This window comes from Suncus etruscus, chromosome 7 (genome assembly GCF_024139225.1).
Source record: "Suncus etruscus isolate mSunEtr1 chromosome 7, mSunEtr1.pri.cur, whole genome shotgun sequence".
NCBI classification, from domain to species: Eukaryota; Metazoa; Chordata; class Mammalia; order Eulipotyphla; family Soricidae; genus Suncus; species Suncus etruscus.
In genome coordinates, this window is record NC_064854.1 from 118,282,616 (window position 1) to 118,299,708 (window position 17,093).

A 17,093-nucleotide genomic window follows, 5' to 3' on the forward strand; every position below is an offset into this window, starting at 1 on the left:
GGTGTTGTGGTCAGAAATCCCACTGGTCAAACTGTGAACTCTGCACCTCCACACTGACCAGCTCTTACACTATCATTCATAAACTCAGGCTGGTATGGACCAAGGACACAAAGGCCTCCAGCCTGAGCTTCCGATTGTGCTTTCCTGGTGCTGTCGAAGCCAGTAACCTTCTGTCTGCCTTTCCTGAGCAGGGCACTGACAAGGGTTTTGTGAATGTGGCCCTTGACCCTGAGCCAAGGGGCAACCAGGGGAGATAGGGTATTTCCCTGACAGTCACAGCCCCTCAGGGAAGGGTCCTGATGTGGGTGTGAGCCAGGTCCAGCTCTACTGCCCAGCCCTTCTGCCTCCCCGAGTGTCCAGGTTGCTTCTACAAACACTGAGCTTCCCTCCATAAACTGGGGTGATGGGGACCCTGCAATGAATCATTCTCTTCTTGGAATAGATAAGGGGCCCAAAATAGTTTGCACTTAGGGCTGAGCTTCGGTGCTAAGCTCCTTCTCTCACGTGGACCAAGACCCAAGAAATGTAGCATGTGGGGGTGTGAGCTCTCCTGATGGACACTGTGGACGGAGCAGCTTCTGCAGTCACTGAACAGGGTTTAAGAACTCTGAGAACCCAGAATCAGGCCTCAGTCATGGTCTCAGACAACCCTGGGTTCAGGGGTCCAGGCTGCTCCTGGAGGAATGAGAATGAGATGTGTGTGTAAATATATGGGTTTTGTTTTGGGGTCACACCCAGTGGCGCTTGGGGGTTACTCCTGGCTTTGTGCTCAGAAGTTGCTCCTGGCAGGTATGGGGGACCATACTGGATGCCAGGATTCAAATTACCATCTGTTTGAATCAGCTGCGTGCAAGACGTCCTACGGCCATGCTATCTCTCCAGCCTCATATATATGTGTGTATCTATAAGCATCTTCCTGGTGTAGGCCTTGGTGTGTTTTATGTGATTTTTTTTTTCTTTTTGCTTTTTGGGTCACACCTGGTGACGTTCAGGGGTTACTTCTGGTTATGCGCTCAGCAATCGCTCCTGGCTTGGGGGACCATATGGGACGCCAGGGGATCGAACTGTCGTCTGTCCTAGGTTAGCGCATGAAAGGCAAACACCCTATTACATGTGCCACCACTCTGGCCTCTATGTGAATTTTTGTACACGTGTGACTGCCTGCCTTGGCCATCCCCATCCTTTCAGAGAGGCAGGGAGCAGGATTTCTAGTGAGTCCAGAGTAAGTTTAAACTTCTTGGTGGAGGTGGGGATGGTCAGAGTTCAAGCTACTGAAAACAAGTCCCCCTAACCCCCCTAAGACCATTTCTATCACAACCTGTCAGGGCAGGGCAGTTGTACCTGGGCCCAAACAGGTGCAGAAGCTGTATGTCCAGGTTTCAGCCCACTCATGTCTGACAAATTTTGGAGTGTCTGGGCCAGGGCTGGGCTACTCTCTCACCTCCAGATGGGTAGTGTAAGGTTAATGGGGGTACGTAGGGGCTTCCTCTGGGCACAGCAGATGCTGACCCTCTGAGGATGTCCATGTTTCTCCCCAGGTGCCTGAAACTGGCAGGCCTTTACCTTATACCAAGCTGTCAGGGCCATGTGTCCCCACCTTCCAGAGAGCAGACAGACATCCCGAGAAAGGCCCAAGGCCAGTTCTTGTGTGTGCCTGTCTGAGAGGCCCTGCTCCTGGCTGAGGCCACGCAGCAGAGAAGGGGCCCTGCTGGAAGTAGACAAATCTCCCATTTGCTTGTCCCTGACACCCCAGTCCTGCTCAGCCCAGTGTGTGTGTGTGTGTGTGTGTGAGGAAGGTGAAGGGACAGGAGTGGCTCAGGGGAGCTGCAGGTAAGGGAATCATCCTGCCCACCTGCTCGTGTCCTGGTTGACAGTGGCATCTCCACGTCTCCCCCCCTTCCAGTGTCAGTTGTCAGAGGACACCTCCACAGAGTCCTCCTTGGTGTCCTCTGACAGCTCCTCGGTGGCTTCCGTGTTCTCCGTCTCTGACAGTGAGGTTGCCTGTCGCACCCAGTCCTGTTCCTTGATAGGCCTCGGCTCACAGGGTCCAGAGAAAGGGTTGCACCAGTTGAGAGAAAAGTCCTCTCCAAAGGCCTCTTTGACCTTCTCCCAGCTGTTCGTGCGCTCCCGGGGCTGATTCTTCCGCTGAAGGCGTTCGATGGTCTGTGGGGGATAAGGGGAGAGTCAGCTCGGCAGCTGAGGCATATCAGGCGAAGCAGAGGCCCTAGGCTGGAGACCCAGAGACTGAAGGGGTGTGAGGGATGGGGAAAGATGTGCAGAAGTGAAAGCCAGCAGAGCCCTCAGAGACACTTGTGTCCCCTCCCTCAACCCAGCCCTCTGACTGCACCCTGGAGGTGCTAGGGCTTGCCTAGGTTTGCTCAATAAGGCCAACTGCTGAGCAGCAGAGTGGCCCTGGGTTAAGAGAAACATCAAGGCCTCTGGGACATGAGCCAAGTCACCATCTGGAAATCCTATAAAGAGCTGAACCCTGAGACCCGGAAGAGCTTAGGGGATTGAGTCAGTCAGGCTCTGTATGCAGGAAGCCTGGGTGTGAAGATGGTCCCCATATGCCACTAGGATCAATCTCTGAGCGCTGCCAGGTGTGACCCCAAAGGATGTGATGAGGCCTCCCTCAGGCTCCACATGGGCACAGTGAAGGTGGCAGGAAAGATGGCAGGTATTAAAGGACAGTGTGGGCTACACACACCACGTGAGGTGAAGGAGCGAGTGCATCCATGCAGCTGGGAGCTGGGGTCTGGGAAGGCACAGTGGGAGGCAGAGTGCACCATTCATGCAACAGACATAGCTTCTTGCAAGGTGCCCACTCACCTGTGATGCCACTGCCAGGCCTCGGAGAGGAGGTGCTGGGTCGGGGGAGGAGCCCTCGGGAGAAAAAGGCCCAGGTGGGCCCATCACACCCTCCAGATCTGCTCTGTCCCCCACAGGGCCTCTGCCTTCTCCAGTGTTTCCAGGAGCTGAGGGGACTTCTGTGGGCTTATCAGGCTAAGTGGCCACACATGCCCCCAAGTGTCCATAGTGGAGCTATCTCTGTATACCCACATCTAGCTTTGTTCTTTGTTTTCTACACAAAGTCCTGACATGATCAGTAGAATCCTTTCCAGTATCTAGAAAGGAAATTGGAGGCAAAAGCACAGACTAGGGTCTTATCATCTTTCTGCCTAGCATCCTTTTCCCCTACACACACGTTTCAGGGCTTTTGCAAAAACTGTAGGTTAAAAAATATGATCCTGGGGCCAGAGAGATAGTACAGGATTAAGGTACTTGCCTTGAATGTGGCTGAGCCCCTTTTGATCCTCAGAACTGCACAGAATTTCTAGATCACTGTTGGGGACAACTCCTGGGCATGGAGTTGGATGTAGCCCCTTGGTGTGGGCCTAAATATCCCCAATGAATATAATTTCAAAATATATCTCAAAATATGGAGGTAAGGTGTTTGCCTTGCATGCAGAAGATGGTGGTTCAAATTCCAGCATCCCATATGGTCCCCTGGACCTGCCAGGAGTGATTTCTGAGCATAGAGCCAGGAGTATCCCCTGGGCGCTGCCGGGGTGTGATCCAAAAACCAAAAAAAAAAAAAAAATCTTTTTGAGGGGGAACACACCTTTCAATGCTCAGAATTTACTCCTGGCTCTGTATTCCTGACAGTACTTGGGGACCATATGGGATACTAAGGATCAAAGCTGGGTTTGCTGCATGCAAAGGAAATATCCTGCCCAATGTGCTCGTAAGTATCTCACATTAAGTAAAATATACTTTAGGAGGAAAATGTTGCAATCAGCATCTTAGCCAAATCAAAGTTCATATCATCAATAACAAGTCCTATCAACAATCAGACACCTTAGATAAAATAAAGCAAGGAAACCATCTCAGGTCAGCGATATTCTGTCCCCAACCTCAATCACTCAAATGCACACCAAAGGGTATTCACAGAACGCTTGGCCTGCTGTCCTCAAAAGGGTCAGCATCCGATGTTTAAATGAGAAAAGCGGTGGGTGTACAATATGGGGAATGAGCTGAATTAAACTGAATCACACTTGAAGAGTTGATTTTAGGTTATGTGACTTTTATCTTAAAAAAAAAATCAACGAGGCTGGAGAGATAGCGTGGAGGTAGCACGTTTGCCTTGCATGCAGAAGGATGGTGGTTCGAATCCCGGCATCCCATATGGCCCCCCGAGCCTGCCAGGAGTAACCCCTGAGTGCTGCCGGGTGTGACCCAAAATCCAAAACCAAACCAAAACAAAACAAAACAAAAAAAACCCAGATTCTAGTTCATAACAGAACTAATAAAACAAAAGTCCCATCAGGGACCAAGAGATGAAAAAGGTGAGAGGAACTGCTGAGTGGCTTCCTAGAGTAGAAAAATGGAACAACTGGAGGATGCTGAGAAAGTTCTAGATTAGTTGACAGCATAATCTCATTCCACTTCTAGGTCTCTGAATTTGCTAGATGGTTGTATTCAGTGTTTAACTGGGAAGACTAAAGGCATTTGGAAACTCTATTTTAACCATCTATTGTTTTCTTTGTTTTCTTTTGGTCACATTTGGGTGTGACTCAGGGCTCAATCCTAGCTTGATGTTCTGGGATTGTTCCTGCAGATATCCGGGAACCCATATGCTGTGTCAAGAATTGAACCAGGGTCAGCTGCATGCAAGGCAAGAACTTTCAGTCCTGGGCCTAGTTTTTTTTTTCTAAGTCTGAAATTATTTCATAATAAAAAGTTTAAAGAATAATTAGAGGGGCTGGAGCGATAGCATAGCAGGTAAGCCAACCTAGGTTTGATCTCCAGCATCCCAAGTGGTCTCTCGAGCCTGCTAGGAGTGATTTCTGAGCGCAGAGCCAGGAGAAAGCCCTGAGTTCTGCTGAATGTGGCTCCAAAACGAACAAATTTGGGGGCAAAAAGATAATGGCAACATCATTTTAAACAATGAACAATTAAAAGTGGAAAACAACGTAATTCTTTAATAATGACGCCTGTCAACCCTCTAAAGCAGGGCACTATCCAGAGTATTAAAGTGTCAGTGTAGTTAAATGAACATATCCATGTGGTATCTGGGAAGAAAGCTGAATCACACAGGGCACCGCCATGTACTGCAGGGTACCTTTGGAGCAGGAATTCACTGCTGTCTACTTTGATTATTTCACCCATGCATCAGGCTTTTATGAATGAGCTGAATATATACGGCATACCATATTTTTCATATTGTAAAATGCAGTTTTTTCCCTCCCCAAAGTGCACCCTATGGAGTGAATGCCACTGGAGCTGAAGCCTCAGTGCAGGGGAAGAGAGCATCTAAAAACTATGTGCATCTTATGGTCAGAAGCATCTTATAGAGTGAAAAATACGGTATATTTAGTATTTCATGAATGAGCATTACTTTCATAAACAGGATCAAAAGAGGCTCTTTCCGAGGCTGGAGCGATGGCACAGCTGTAGGGCATTTGTCTTGAATTCAGCCAACCCAGAATGGACCCAGGTTTGATTCCTGGCATCTTATATGGTCCCCCGAGCCTGCCAGGAGCGACTTCTGGGTTCAGAGCCAGGAGTGGCCTCTGAGCACCACCAGTGTGGCCCCCTCTCCCAAAAATAGGCTGTTTTTGAAAGTGGACCTTGTTGACACCGGTCTCAAGGGGCCTCCTTTGAGTCATGAACTTGTGTCATGGACTGGCCTCACCAGGCTCCCCACTTGCCAACTGTCAACTGAAGTAACTTGCTTTGGGGCAAGCAAAGAAACTTTGTCAACTGAGGTCACGTGCTTTCCCATTTCTTCCTGGGAGATTATCTATAGCCTGTCAGGAGAGGGGGCTTTTGTTTGGGGGCCACAGATGCTCAGGGCTAACTCTTGGTGGGCTTGAAGGAACATGTGCAGTGCTGGGGAATGGAGCCCGGGCTGGCTGCATGCCAGACAAGTGTCCAACCCACTAGCCACACAATCTCCAGCCCAGGTGAGGAGTTTTTCACCATGAACACTACAGAGACAGAAGGGCTATCTCTATATAGCTTGGGACTCCCATAGCCATGAACATGCATCCACACAGTGCCCTGAAGAGGGGCCAGCAGCAGGAGTCACCTTCAGGTGAAGGTGGAGGTGCTTAGTTCTGTTTTTCAGACCCAACACATCTTCCTGGTGGTACTCCAGAACCCAGACTGGTGCTGGTATTTTCTGCTTTGGCACATTGTTTGTCCCCCTGCATATCCCTGCTCCACCTGTGCCACTCAAAGGTAGAGAAGATGTAGAGAAGGACATGAAGAAAGAGACTCCAGGATATTTAATTTTCAATGCCAGTAGCATGAGTCCAGATGAGTGTTCTTGGGTTCTTCTTAACTCCTAATAAGCTTGTAAGAGTCCAAACTGTCGAGACTAGAGAGATAGCATGGAGGTAAGGCATTTGCCTTGCATACAGGACAGTGGTTCGAACCCTGCCATCCCATATGGTCCCGAGCCTGCCAGAAGCAAGTTCTGAGCGTAGAGCCAGGAGTAACCCCTGAGCGCTGCTGGGTGTGACCCAAAAACCAAAAACCAAAAAAAAAAAAAAAAAAAAAAGTCCAAACTGTCCATCTATCACCAGTTCAAGTTCCTTGGTGACGAAGTGGACAAATATCCCAGAGGTGTTGAATCTGAGTCAGGAAAGAGATGATTGCAGGCAAATCTGATGCATATGAAGATTTGAAGATTTGAATCTATGCTTTAGGAGGAAGCAAAAGGAGGCTTCTATTTCCTGCTGGGTTCCATCTTGAATTTGCTATAAAGTTAAAGGTGTTCTGAAAGTCATGCTCTCCTGCTGGTTAGGTGGCAGGAAAGCCCAAATGCAGCTCCACCGGTTGAAGCCTGCTGAGGGACACTGGTCAAAGCAGTTAGTCATGGTGTGTGTGTATGTGTGTGTGTTGTGTGTGTGTGTGTGAGAGAGAGAGAGACAGAGACAGAGAGAGACAGAGACACAAGACCAAGTGTGTGTGTGTGTGTGTGTGTGTGTGTGAGAGAGAGACAGAAACAGAGAGACACAAGACCAAGTGTGTGTGTGTGTGTGTGTGTGTGAGAGAGAGAGACAGAAACAGAGACAGAGACACAAGACCAAGTGTGTGTGTGTGTGTGTGTGTGTGTGTGAGAGAGAGACAGAAACAGAGACAGAGACACAAGACCAAGTGTGTGTGTGTGTGTGTGTGTGTGTGTGTGAGAGAGAGAGACAGAAACAGAGACAGAGACACAAGACCAAGTGTGTGTGTGTGTGTGTGAGAGAGAGACAGAGACACAAGACCAAGATGAAGAGAGAGAGAGACAGAGAGAGAGACAGAGAGACAGAAAGAGACAGAGACAGAGACACAAGACCAAGATGAAGAGATGAGCTGTGGGCATCTGCACTGTGGTGTGTGTGTGACAGAGACAGACAGAGACGCAAGACCAAGACTAAGAGATGAGCTGTGGGCATCTGCACTGTGGTTCCTGCATGAGAAATGGTCATGGGTGGTGCTTGGACCCACAATATCACTTCAGTTGCCACAGTCCAATCTGTCGTCAGAAGATTGAAGGAATCTAAAGCCAAAGATTGGCTATCTGAAACAATGCTAGCCTTTAATAAATGGGTTAATTTATGTCAAAACATATGAAACACCCCCCATCCTCCTGCCAACACAACTGTGAAACTTGACTTTGGCTGGGATAGATCAACACAGCCTTCCGAGTGCTGGGGCTTCTGTGTAGCACCAGGCTTGATGAGTCGTTCCATAAATGCTGATTTGCCTCAGCTGAAAGGTTTATGTATCAGGTGAATTGAAAAAGTTTGAGGGCCAGATGATGGCATAGCAGGGAGGGCCTTGCACGTGGCTGAGCTGGGTTCGATCCCCAGCATCCCATATAGTCCCCTGAGCTTGAAGGAACATGTGCAGTGCTGGGGAATCAAGCCTTCCAGGAGTGATTTCTGAGCACAGAGCCAGAAATAACCCCTGAGCATCACTAGGTGTGACCAAAAAAAAAAAAGTTTTTGAGTTATTATAGTTAGGGTCACAGGGGGCCCCACTGGAACAAGCATACATCCATTCCAAAGCACATGCATTCCAACCTGGATCTCTGGGACCCATGTGAACAGGCCTGGATGCATCGGGTCTTGGCCTCCGGAATTCACCGGCACTCCTGAGCTGGAGCAAAAAGCCACACAGACACCTTGAATGCTGAGAACTGGGAGGAGGGGTTGAGGTTTCCTCTTGCAAGGACTCCAGGCTTGTCTGGTGCAGGGGCTCAGGAAGTCTTGGCAGACTCAAATCTTGATTGTGGTGCCAGATTGTAGCCTGTGGGGCTGGGAGATCCATTTATCCTCCCAGAATCAATTGCTGCCCCGAGGGAACCTTCTTCTCTGGGGAAGGATGAGAAGAGTTTGCAAGTTGATGAACTTTTCCTTTTTGTTTTGAAGCCACAGCTGGTTCAGGGGTAACTACTGACTGCACTCAGGGGTCTCCAGTGGCAGGGCATCAGAGCCCCATATAGGGCGCTGGAATCAAACCCTGGTCAGCCATATGCATGAAAACTATCCCATCCACTATGCTACTTTTCTGGTCCCAAGCTTCCGGTTTTAGGATTAACACAAATTCGATATGACTTTAGCACTATTTAGTACATGCCTTCCAAATTCCCTGAGGGAAAGAACCAATAGGCACCGATTATAAAAATAAAAAAGGGGTCTTAGAAAATGCAGTCTTTTGAGCAAAGCAAGCAAAATTTAAAATATTTGGAACTGGGACCAGAGAGATAGCATGGAGGTAGGGTGTTTGCCTTGCATGCAGGACAGTAATTCGAATCCCGGCATCCCACGTGGTCCCCTGAGCCTGCCAGGAGCGGTTTCTGAGCAGAGCCAGGAGTAACCAAGCCCTGAGTGCTTTTGGTGACCCAAAAACCAAATAATAATAATAATAAAAAACCCATAGGAGACAAGTTCATAAATATTTTAAAAGCAGCATCAAGGGGCCAAAGAGATAGCACAGCGGTAGGACGTTTGCTTTGCAAACGAATCCAGAACCAATGGTGGTTCGATTCCCGGCATCACATATGGTCCCCCAAGCCAGCCAGGAGCGATTTCTGAGTGTGATCCGAAAACCAAAAAAGGGGGGAAAAGCAGAGAGAGAAAAGGAGTTAAGGCACTTGCACTTGTGTTGCACACAATCAGTCCTGGTTCAATCCCTGGCACTTTATATGGCCTTCCGAGCCCAGCCAGGAATGATTCCTGAGTGCAGAGCCAGGAATAAGCTCTGAGCACTGCAGGGTATGTACCATCAAAAAGAAAAAAACAAAAACCAAAAACAAAAATAACACCCACTAGACTCGAGTACAGCCTTGCTGCTGTGTGAAGAGCAGATCAAAGTTAACAGACTCAAGAAAGGCCGCAGGTTTTTGGTCATACATTGAGAGGATAAAGAGCTCCTCAGAGCTGTGGCTGGGACTGTGTCTGGTAGTTTCCAGACATTTCCTCCTTGACTTTGCTTGCCTTGTGCCAGGTGGGTCTCCCCTGCTGCTGGATCGAAGGAGCCAATGTCACAGACTGTCAGGAGCATGGGAGTCCCTTAGTATGTGGGGAGGGAGTGAGGCTGCAGAGAGCAGACATTCTTAAGCCACGTCCTTTAGGAAACACACAAGCTGACGAAGCCACAGAAAGAACGGACATCAAGGATGAGAATGACGTGAACGAGCAGAGCACCTTCAACACAGGTTTTGGAAAAGTTTTATTGCATTTGGTTTCCATGTGGAAGCACTGACAGAATTGAAAAGAGCAGCATGTCCCACTCTTCAAGATCACAGGGGACACACACTTTCTCCCTGTCCAAGATTAGATTTCAACCACCTCCCCACACCCGCCCCCTGCAAAAGCTAAAAGAGGTTTATGGCGATCACGTTTTTAAAAAATGAAAATCCAAACAAAACAAAAACCCCAAGGTCTGAGAAGTCATCGAGGGTCATGATTCAGGTTTGATCTAGATATGCTTGCTTACCCCATGTCTGCCTGTGCCCTCAGAAGGGAAAGCAAGCCGGCCCCGGCATCTGAGGGCTGGCTCCTGTGAATGCAAGGGCCAGCTAGTAACCTTGAGAAGCCTGTGGCCCAGTCACATTGAGACAGATGCCACCGGGTCAGGACCGCAGTCTCGGGGAGTAAAGATCTAGGTGAAGGATGGGCACGTGTACACAGGAGTCAAAAATCCCGAGGGGACCCGCTCTGCAGCTGGACCCAAGGAGGGAGCCCAGAGGCAGGATGGCAGGGCGTGGGGACAGCGCTGACCGTAGCTCAGCAGACGCCTACTAGGAGGGGAATGTGAGGGAAGAACGAAACAACGGGACAGAGGAAAATGGGGCACCCCAAACTCATACACTATCTCCCTTGTTTTTTATTTTGATTGTGTAAGGCATTTTGAACCGGAAAAGCTTCTTCCCTTCACATCTTCTAAATAATCACAGAGCGTGGAACTGATGGTGCAGACAGATCAGGCCCCCTCTCCCGAGTCTTTCCCCCCACTGCCAAAGTCATGCTACACGGTCCGTCCCAAGAGCACAAGGCGATCACTGTCACTCAGCGGCAACTTGTCCATGGAGGGGCAGGAGGTGGCTGTGGCAAGTGCCCCGTCTGCAGGTACCAGCCCTGCTCCTGCCCCCTGCAATCTCAAGCGGGTGCGGGGAAGCATTCGTCTTCGGCAGGGTTTTCAGCACTGCCCACCTCTGGGCAGAGGGGAGGCTGCAGGCTCCCACCAGGCACCACGTCGTGCTCAGTTAGTAGGTGTGGGTGTGACTGGGGGACAAGCCCCTCCGAGTTAGTCGTGCCAGACAGACAGCAGAGAGGAAACCAGAGGCCAGAGAAAGGATTTTTCCAAAGGGGGGAAAGAAGAGCAGCTTTGATCCCCCCAAACAGGAAGGAGAATCTTTCAAAAATAAAACATGGGCCTGCTTTCTCTCTCTCTCTCTCTCGCTCAACTCTGCAATGCTCAGCCAAATCTTACTTGAGACATAAAAAGAGTTTCTGAGAGCAGTTCTTTTTTTTTTTCCTCTCGGGTGAGTCGTCCGTGAGGACGGATGGAGCGGTAGCGCTGTGGAGTGGTCTGTGACTGAATGCAAGGCTGGTGGGGTCCTTCAGACCACATACTGGTAGGGATCTGCCTTCCCTTGGTCTGGTGTGGCAAAGGGGCTGGCCCAGCCTAGGGAGAAGGGGTGGCCGAAAACGGCTTTCATGTTCATCCACTTTGTTTTTTTAGCCCATCTTCTCTCTTCCTTTTTCAATTGTTCTATTCCCTGAAAATAAGAACAATCAGACTTTGAGTCACACTCTTTACTGGCTGTGATTATGGGTGGGTAGGGGTCAGCCCTCCGTCCCTCCATTCGTTTGAGGTGGAGGAAAGGCTTCCTTTGAAAGGCTGGAAAGCTACCTATGGGTACATTTTTTTCTTCTCTTTCTCGGATAAGGAAGCGTTACTCCATGAGAGATCATGCAAGGGGCAGGGGTGCACGCACACATGCCTCTCTCAAGGGTGAGGTGACCTGCACGACCCTGCTCTGGGGATCCTCTGAGTTGGTATTTAAGGATGAGTCCACCAGGTCCTGCAGCCAGTGCACCTGTGTGGGCCGATGCAGGCAGCTTGTTTGGTTTTGGGGGCCACTTTTTGGCGACACTCAGGGGTTATTCTGCATGCCAGGAATTACTCCTGGCGGTGCTTCGGGGACCAGATAGGATGCTGGGGATTGAGTTTGGGTCAGCTGCATGCAAGGCCGTTGCCCTCCCTACTGCTATGGGTTGCTGAGTAGCTTTGGCTACAGAACTCATCTGATAATCTGGGACTCTAAATATCACTAAGACCACTTCTCAGATTGATTTTTTGTTGTTTTTTTTTTTGTTTCTTCGGGGTCACATCTGGCAGCAATCAGGGGTTACTCCTGGCTGTTCAGAAAATGCTCTTGGCAGGATCTGGGGACTACATGTGGTGCTGGGAATCAAACCACCATCTATTCTGGGTTGGCCGCATGTGAGGCAAATGCTCTAACCACTGTACCATCTCTCTGGCCCTGATTTATTTATTTATTTTTGGGTTTTGGGCCACACCCGGCGGCGCTTAGGGTTTACTCCTGGCTATCTGCTCAGAAATAGCTCCTGGCAGGCACGAGGGACCGGGATTCAAACCAACCACCTTAGGTCCTGGATCTTCTTCTTGCAAGACAACACCACTGTGCTATCTCTCTGGCCCCTGATTTTTTTTAATTTTTATTTTAAGGAATAAATCAAAAGAACTGCTCTAGCACGGTCAACCTCACCAGTGCCGTGCTGGTTGGGCTTGGCCGGGCCCATTTGAGAGGGTTGAGAGAGGCCACGGGAAAAGGCAGAGTCAGCACAGAAAAGAAAGGAGAGGGGATTAGTGGAGTTAGAGGGCCATGAGGACAGAGCAGGCAGTCTCGGTTACAGCAGAGTCTTTCTGAGAGGGCCTCTAAGATTGGCTCACCCAAGACCATCTCCAAGCTGGTCCCCACATAAGACTCGAATGGGGGACAGAGATAACTCCCATTTTTTGTTCTCCCTGAGAGGGAATAGGCAGTCATGCCAAGCCCTGGCTGTCACACACTGGTGAAGTGGAGAATGCAAGAATGGGGCCCAAGACATCATGGCCTACAGAGCTGGGAGAGCTACGGGTAATGGGGGGAACCCAAGCCTCAAGCTACACGGCCCTTCCTTCCCATCTCCCTTCAGAATTGAGTGAGGGAGTCTCAAGCTTCCCTTAGGTTCCCTAGCTCTGTGGCTTTCCGGTAGAAAAGTTAGTTCTGCTGATGCTCAGGACTTGCCTGCACCCACACCACACCAAACCACTGACTGTCTCACAAAAATCCCAGCAACTCTAGAACCTCGCCATCAGCCACTGGCCTGCTCAAATGTCTGGGCCCCTCACAGTAAGTGATGGCTCAGCGTCCGCACTGTGCCTCCCTGCTGTGAGCCAATTCTGTTCGCAAGACGCCAGCGCCTGCAAACACCTCCCCATGTCTTGCACACCTGGGGACAGAGTTCCCCTGCAGGAGAGGCTGCTGTTGTACGTCTCTTGTGAATTGCATGTAAGGCTCCCAGGACTGGTACAATGCAGCTACTGCTAGCCCCCTTCTACAGTGCAGCTAATGCTGACCCCTCTCTTCCTGGGTCTCCTCTTTGGACTCCAAGACACAACCCATGACAGCCATGGGACAACCTTGTATAGGTCTTAGAAGAGGGGATACGAGGCTGTGTGTGTGTGTTAAGAGGGGATACGAGGCTGCACGTGTGTGTGTGTGTGTGTGTGTGTGTGTGTGTGTGTGTGTGTGTGTGTGTGTGTGTGTGTTAAGAGCTCCTGCCAACAGGTCACGTGGTCCACCTACCCTGGAATCAAGTGCTGAATTCCCTCCGGTTTCTTCCTTTTCTTCCCTCCTTCCTCCTTTTTTCTGGCCACACCTGGTGGTGCTCAGGAATTACTCCTAGCTCTGGGCTCAGAAGTCATTCCTGGTGGGCTCAGGGAGCCATACAGTATGCCAGGGAAAGAGCCCGGGTTGGCCGCATGCAAGGCGAGCAACCTACCTGTTGTACTATGGCTCCAGCCCTGAACTCCCCTCTGGGGTGCTGACCTGCCACCACTGAGTCCAGGAGAGAGCTTAGGGCCTGGGAAGCAGCTCCCAGGGGGAACGTGGAGGGACCTGGGGCTACGGAAGTCCTTTATAAGGCTGCTGGGCACTTATGAGGATTGGATGAGGAAGATCCAGGGTTGGGGCAAATGAAGGACAGTGACCCTCCCCCCCACAGGCGTGTTCTCCACCTTCCAGCAACCACAGCCCGGCCACCAGCAGCCCTGCTTACCGTCTCGTCTGTGCAGATGGAGTGCACCTGGGTTCCAAACATCACCGACGTGAAGATGAGGAAAAGCAGTCCCTCAAAGCATAGCAGGATGAGGAGGATGACAGTGGTGGGGGGAGAGAAGGAGCTGCACTCTGCAAGAGAAGGTGCATGTTGGGGCTCAGAGCTGCCATCCCAGACTCTTGAGGGTCCTCAAAGGCTATTGCCAGGCCTCGGAGGGACTTTCCGGTTCCAACCCTGGCTGCACCCCAGTTGGCTCCTTCCTATCGCTCAGTGCCCTTTCCTTGGGATGCTGCGCATGCATTGTACTTGGGGTCCCAGATTGTTGATTTTTGTTGTTGTTGTTGTTTTGGGGCCACACACGGCAGTGCTCAGGAGCTACTTCTGGCTCTGTGCTCAGAAATCGCTCCTGGCAGGCTCGAGGGACCATAAGGAATGTCAGGGATTGAACTTGAGTTGGCTGCCTACAAGGCAAAATACCTACCTTCGGTGCTATCAATCTGGCCCTGGGATCCTTGGGTTTAATCCCCAGCACTGGACCAACAGGAATGAGCCTTGAGCTTTGACAGGTGTGCCCCCCAAATAAACCAACAAAATCCAAATAAATAAAAGCATTCGAGGTAAAACAAAACCCTGAGAAAAGAAAGCCCTGAGTCACTGTGCTCCCTTAACCAGTAGATGGCGCTGGTGTCCTCATATTGCCAGCCACCTGGGAGGCCCCAGACATGACTCAGAGCACAAATCGGGGTGGGGATGAGTGGGTGGGGGCATTCACTGGAAGTCCCAGCCTCTCAACTTTGGATTTTTGTTTTAGGTTTTTTTTTTTTTTAAGCAGTTTAATGACTGGTTTTGGGGCCACACCCAGCGATGCTCAGGGGTGACTCCTGGCTCTGTGCTCAGAAATCGCTCCTGGCAAGCTCGGGAGACCATATGGATTGTCGGATTCGAACTGGGTCTGTCCCGGGTTGGCCGAATGCAGGGCAGATGCATTACAGGTGACTGTGGGGCTTGTTGCTTGGCCCTGAGCAGGGATAAAAGAATCCCTGGTGAACTATGAGCTTGGGAGTATCTGAGATTGTTGGTCAGAGGGAGGCGGCACCTGGCCCAGAAAGGCACGCCGGCTGTCCAGGACTCATGAGTCCATCTCACGGAGGGCAGCAGCTGCGGATGGACCCTGCCGGCTACAGGACTCTCCTCCCTTCACTGCAGAGCCTACACGGTCTGACTGGGACCCTCTGAACAGAACTGAGGAGACCAGACACCTCCTGGGATTCTTCAGAACCACCACCAGGGAACTGCAGAGGACAAGGGGAGGGAGGTCCCCAGGTCAGCACCCAGGAATCACAGGCTCACGATCGCTGACAGACCCGGGGTCTGTGGTTCAGATTTCTCATTTGAGAGCTCTTGTCTGTGTTGGGAGCTTTTTTGGTTTTGTTTTTGAGCCACACCTGGTGGTGCTCAGGGCTTACTCCCAGCTCTATGCTCTCAAAAATCGCTCCTGGGGCCGGAAAGATAGCATGGAGGTAAGGCGTTGGCCTTGCATGCAGAAGGGCAGTGGTTCGAATCCCAGCATCCCATATGGTCCCGAGCCTGCCAGGAGCAATTTCTGAACGTAGAGCCAGGAGGAACCCCTGAGTGCTGCCGGGTGTGACCCAAAATCCAAACCAAACCAAAACAAAACAAAAACATCACTCCTGGCAGGCTCGAGGAGACCATATGGTATGCCAGGAATCAAACCCAGGTCTGTCCCAGGCCACAGAAACAAAAATATAGGCACTCTGCCCGGCAGCCCACCTGGATTCATTCTCCCAAGGAACACTCAGTCTACAGTTAGCCTGTATCACTCCTTTACCTGCAGGACTGGCTTTAAGGGTTACACCTTATTTCAAGGAAAGTTTTGGGCCTCTGTTCTTCCATCCTTGATCATCCCATTGGGTGACCATCTACTACAAAGAGGTTGGACCCTGGACAAAGTCTGCAGACACAGTGTCCGCCCCAATGCAGCCACAACCCAGGAAGGAGGGAACTAGGGTTCACTCACTTGTCCAGTCTTCTTCAAAGCAGTGCAGGAAGTGGAATCCCACCATGATGAGGGCGTGCAGGGAGATGAGAGCTATGTACATCTGTAGGGGAAAAGCAATGCAGAGGACACTGTGACGGCCTCCGGCGATAACTGCTGAGAGCCTCCCACACACATTGAGTCAGATTGGGGCCAAGCAGGAAAGGGGCCAGAGGCACATCAGGCTTCCTGCATTTGTGGTGAGCAGCCAGAGGTACAGCAGGCACAAGGGCCTGGCCAGTGCAGTGACCTGGGCTGCTTGGGATCTGTCTGAAGCTCCTTCGGTCTCATATTAAAAATCTCTTGACCTAACTGCAGCTGGGGGAGGCTTTGCCATCACTGACTTCTTCACCTACTTAGAATGGAGACACTAAGGACAGGAGACCAGCCCCGTAGATTAGCTGTGTGTCAGGCAGATGCCCTACCTGCTGTACTCTCACTCCAGTCTCTAAAGCTTATTTCTTTTTCTTGGTCATACTCAGCTGTGCTCAAGGGGTACTTCTGGCTGGCTCTGGACTCAGGAATCACTTCTGGCAAGCTCAGGGAGCCATATAGGGATCGAACCCAGGTCAACACATGCAAGATTAATGCCTACTCGCTGTACTATCATTCTGGCCCCATGCAAGATTAATGCCTACTCACTGTACTATCATTCTGGCCCCACTAGTGCTGTTCTGGAAAAGAGTTCAGAAACTGGCACTTGAACTGAGAGGGGTGATCTTGCAGAGAAGATCAAAGGCTCCCCAAAAGCAGGGCTGCGCCACAAAGAAAAACTTACTGTAAACAGGACAAAATATTTCTGGTTGTTCTCCCCAACACAGTTGTTGACCCAGGGACAGTGGTGGTCCATCTTCCGGATGCAGCGCTTACAGACACTGAAAGAGAACACAGGCAGAGCATTGGAACTCAGGGGTCCTCCATAGTGGCAGCCCCACTTCTCAGAACACCTCCTTGAGCCCACTCAGTAGCTCTGCACATAGACAGGTGGGGGCAGGATCCTGGCCCACTCACTCCCAAACTGTTTGTCTTACAGTGGTTTTGTTTTGGGCCACACCCAGTAGTGTTCAGGGGTTACTTCTGGCAGGCTTGGGGGAAATTATGGGATACTGGGCACTGAACTTGGGTTGGCTGCGTGTACAAAGCAAAAGCGCCATGAGCGATAGCACAGCAGTATGCCTCGTATGTGA

General features: G+C 50.6%; 1 protein-coding gene across 2 annotated transcripts in view; it reads right to left on the reverse strand.

Annotated features, from left to right (window-relative positions):
* Window positions 1-1,798: 1,798 nt before the first annotated feature.
* ZDHHC3 (zinc finger DHHC-type palmitoyltransferase 3) overlaps window positions 1,799-17,093 on the reverse strand; it is a 58,753-nt gene continuing 43,458 nt past the window's right edge. Inside the window, exons 4-7 of one of the 2 annotated variants that reach the window (XM_049777401.1) lie at window positions 16,685-16,781; window positions 15,889-15,970; window positions 13,851-13,981; window positions 1,799-2,163 (exon numbers count right to left, since the gene is read on the reverse strand). In XM_049777401.1, coding sequence (XP_049633358.1) covers window positions 1,906-2,163; window positions 13,851-13,981; window positions 15,889-15,970; window positions 16,685-16,781 — 568 coding nt within the window. In that variant the 3' untranslated portion in view covers window positions 1,799-1,905. Of the gene's footprint in view, window positions 2,164-9,688; window positions 11,282-13,850; window positions 13,982-15,888; window positions 15,971-16,684; window positions 16,782-17,093 lie in introns of those variants that run through there. The other variant, XM_049777402.1, reaches the window with a different exon arrangement.